Genomic DNA, 4,180 nt, shown 5'->3' with positions numbered 1-4,180 from the left:
CACCCCAAAGGGTCTGGAGGGGGCACCTGAGGACCTGTGTCCCAGTGGGGGCCCCCCCGTTGTGGACACTGTGGGGTGCCCACCGTCACGAACACCCCAATTATCCTCTATATGGGCACCCACTGTCAGGGACAGCCCCCAAACCTCCCTGGGTGTGCCTGTCCCCCTCCTGGGGTGCCCCCAGTCCCCTGACCCCCCATACCCTCGTCAGGGGCGTGGTAGGCTGCCAGGGCGTTGAGCATGTCGTAGATGACGTCCCGGATGGGCTCCGGGATGGGGGGCAGGGCTGAGGCCTTGGCCGGCGTCGTCTTCACCAACTGCACAGCGTTGGGGCCCTTGATCCGCAAGTTCTCGAACTCGTCATCAGAGGCTGCAGAATGGGAGGGGAAAAAGGGTCAGGAGGCTGGGGGGGGCTCCTGGGAACAGGGGGAAACCTGCAGGGGGTGAGGCTGTGCAGGGGCGGTGGGGACTGGAGCTGCAGGGATCTAGGGGATTCCTGTGTTGGGGGCAAGGATGGGAAGGAAACCTGTTCTGGGGGTGGAGGCACCCCTGGGACCCGTTTTGAGGGTAAAGAGACCCCTGGGACCCTTGTTTTAGGGGTAAAGGGACCCCTGGGACCTCCATTTCTGACCCACAGACACCTCTGGGAGCCCCATTTTGCAGCTACATCCACACCCCCAGGAGCCCATTCCGGGTACCAGGGACCCCCCAGAGACCACCAAAGCCCCTCAGTGGTTCTGGACTCCTGTGGGGTGGCAAGGTGACACAGATGCAGCCTCCACACAGTCCCAGTGACCCCCAAAAACTCCCCCAACCCCTCACCGGTTCCAGATCCCTGTGAGGCTGGCAGGGCGATGTGGATGCAGCCCCCCCTAGTCCCAGTGACCCCCCTAAAGTCCCATGAGCCCCTCACCGGTTCTGGACCCCCGTGGGGCCGGCAGGGTGATGTGGATGCAGCCCAACCCTAATCCCAGACCCCACCAAAGCCCTTCACCCCCTGTGGGGCCAGCAGGGCGATGTGGATGCAGCCCCCCCCCAGTCCCAGTAACCCCCCAAAGTCCCTCCAGCCCCTCACCAGTTCCAGACCCCTGTGGGGCTGGTAGGACGATGCAGATGCAGCCTTCCCCCAGTCCCAGTGATCCCCCAAGGCCCCCCCAGCCCCTCACCGGTTCCAGACCCCCGTGGGGCCGGCAGGGCGATGCGGATGCAGCCCGTGGCCACCTCGGTGAAGACATGGGGGCTGCGGCAGGCGGCCGGGCCCAGCACCCGTAGGATGTAATTCACCTCGCGGGACCCCAGGCTGCCCGAGACCACCCCCGACGTCGTGCTGCCCGCCCCGCTCGTGGCTGCTGAACGCACCACCTGGGGGAGAGAAGGGACATTGAAGGGGCACAGGGGATGTTGAGGGGGGGACACACATGCTGCCTGTCCCGCTTGTGGCTGTGGAACAGACCACCTAGGGGCAGGGGACATGGTGGGGACAGGGGACATTGACTGAGGGGGGCAGGAGATATCAGAGAAGGGGGCAGGAGACACCAGGAGAGGGCACAGGGGGTGGACAGGGAACGTGGGGTGGGACACACACATGCTGCCTGTCCCACTCCTTCACCTCCAGCCCCAACTCCCCTCTCTCTCCTCCCCAGTCCCCCTTCCCCCAGCCCCCCCACCTTCTCCATGGTGTGCCGCAGGGTGCAGGGGTCCTCGATGATGTGCCTGAAGAGCAGCGTGACGAGGGGGGTGAAGCCGGTGAAGCCGGAGCTCTGGGTGAGGGCGAGGATGGTGCGGGTGGAGCGCAGCTCGGCGAAGAGCAGGGCGTGCTTGTGCTGCCGCGTCAGCCGCAGGCACAGGCGCAGTGTGGCGTGCAGCGTGTCGGGGTCCACGGGCACCCCCAACATGCTCACGCAGGCCCTGAGTACAGCGGGCACCGCCTCCTCCGCCAGCCCCCGCACGGGGGGCTCAGACCCCAGCCCCCCATTGGGGTCCTCGGGGCACGGCGAGGGGGCGGCGGTGGGAGGGGGAGAGGGGCAGGAAGAGGAGGAGGAGGAGGAAGGGGGGGCTGTGGTGGAGGAGGTGGTGGAGGTGGTGGGGGGCGGCGGGGGCTCGTCGTCCGGCGGAGGGTCTGTGGCTGTGGGAACAGGGGGGACACATGGTCAGCACAACACATGGTGGGGTCTGATCCCCCCACCTCGGGGTCTATTGGACCCTCCTGAGTCCTCTCCGACGCTTCTATGATCTCTCAGAACCCCCCGTGGCCTCTATATGATCCCTCCCAAATGACCCCCCATGACCTTCCCTTCCTTACCTTCTCTGACCTCCACAGTGACCTTACTGTCTCTCCCCACCATAGTCTCTGACCCCCACATGGCCCCCCACGACCTCTGACCTCCCCCCAAATGGCTTCTCTGTCCTCACTCTCAGGACCCCCTGTAATTTCTTGTCCACCCTTCATGACCTCTCTGACCCCTCATGGCCTCCATGCTCCCCCCATGACCCCTCACACCCCCCAATGGCCTCTCTGACCCCCCATGGCCCCTCAGACCCCACTCCCATGGCCCCTCTTTCACACCCTCATAACCTCTTGCCCACCCCCAGGGCCCTCCCACTGCCTCTCAGATCCCCCCATAAACCCCCATTCCCCTCAGCCCCATAACTCCCACCACACTTCCACATACCAGGGGTCTCATCCTTGCCCCTCCCCTCGGGGTCCTCGCCCCCTCCCTCCCCTTCCCGGCCCTTCCCGGCGCGGGGGGGTCGGAGCAGCGTCAGCATCACCGGTCGCCGGTTCCCCGTCTCCTCGTTCACCTGGGGGGAAACAGGGGGTCACGCTGGGGGATCACACATGGGGGAGGACAACTGGGGGTGTCCCCTCTGCCATGGGGGGTATGACAGGGAGTGGGGGTGTCCTCAGTCGTGGGATGACAATTGGGGGTGTCCCCTCTGCCATGGGGGGGATGACAGGGAGTGGGGGTGTCCCCAGCCGCGGGGTGGCAACTGGAGTCTCCCCTGGCATGGACACCCACACCCACACCCACACAATGCAGGTGTTCCCCTGCAACTGAGTGACAACCAGGGACTGTCCTCCCACCATGAGGTGAAAGCAGGGGGTGGGGGTGTGTCCCCCAAATGGGATGACACTGAGAAGATGTCCCTATGACCTAGGAGTCTGTCCCCTGGTCAGTACCTGCACCACGGCGATGAACTGCGTAGTGCAGGGGTCTGTCCCTCTGTGCCCCCTGCCCTGGGGGTCTGTCCCTGTGCCCTCACCTGCACCATGGTGGTGAACTGGACGGTGTAGCGGCGCCGCCCGGCCGTGAACCTCACGCTGGGCTCGCCGGCCCTCCAGGCCGCGTCGATGGTGCTGTTGTTGCTGGCGCTGTAGCTGCACCAGCGGCCCGAGCGGTCGTCGAACCAGCGCCAGTTGTTCCCCGTCGCCTGCAGGTACTGGGAGGGGGCACACACATGGGAGGGGGGTCAATGGCCTTGACCCCCTGGCGTCCCCCACAGACCCTCCTGGAGGGTCACCAGGGTGCTGTGTCAGGATGTGGTGGTGTGGGAACAATCTGACTGTCACCCTTGGGAGCTCCCCCAGGACCCCAAGTCCCCTCCCCTCAGAAACCCCCCCGTCTCACCCCAGACCCCATGTTTTTCACCAGAACCTCTTGTGTGTCCCCGAGACCTGGTGTCACCCCCCACCAAGGACCTTTTGTGGGTCCTCACAACCCTCCATGCACCCCAGGACCCCATTTCCCCATCCCAGGACCCCACTTCCCCACCCCAGGGCCTCGTGTGCACCCCCCAGGACCCCACATATCACCCTAAGACCTGCTGGGACCTCCTCCCACCCCATGTCCCCCACAACACCCCATGCACCCCCAGGACCCCCCTATTCCATCCCAGGACCCCTTGTATCCCACCCAGGCTGCCCCATCCCAGACCCCCTGCCATGTGTCCCCCAAAGCCCTTCCACCTCCTCCCTCAGGACCCCCCAATCCCACCCCAGTCCCTTGATCTTCCTCCACCAATCCACTGTGTGCTGCCAGAAGCCCCCCAGGATCCCTCCCTGACCCCCAGACCCTCCCAGGACCCCCCTCAGAACACTCACCTTGTTCATCTGTGCCCGGCGCTTGGAGGACACAGCTGTTTTCTCATAGAAGTCAATCAACAGCAGGACAGGGGTGAT

General features: G+C 65.3%; 1 protein-coding gene across 1 annotated transcript in view; it reads right to left on the bottom strand.

Moving 5' to 3' along the window:
* Window positions 1-193: 193 nt before the first annotated feature.
* Window positions 194-4,180, bottom strand: part of LOC114072349 (E3 ubiquitin-protein ligase HUWE1-like) — a gene marked incomplete at both ends in the record, with an annotated part of 28,148 nt that continues 24,161 nt past the window's right edge. Inside the window, 5 exon segments of the mRNA XM_027910255.1 lie at window positions 194-370; window positions 1,167-1,362; window positions 1,668-2,125; window positions 2,673-2,802; window positions 3,265-3,441. Coding sequence (XP_027766056.1) covers window positions 194-370; window positions 1,167-1,362; window positions 1,668-2,125; window positions 2,673-2,802; window positions 3,265-3,441 — 1,138 coding nt within the window.

This window comes from Empidonax traillii, unplaced genomic scaffold, assembly GCF_003031625.1.
Source record: "Empidonax traillii isolate 1590-97213 ecotype Southwest subspecies unplaced genomic scaffold, ASM303162v1 scaffold3044:size28681, whole genome shotgun sequence".
Taxonomy (NCBI): domain Eukaryota; kingdom Metazoa; phylum Chordata; class Aves; order Passeriformes; family Tyrannidae; genus Empidonax; species Empidonax traillii.
Note: the sequence above shows the minus strand (reverse complement) of the source record. Positions and strands in the feature narration are given on the sequence as shown.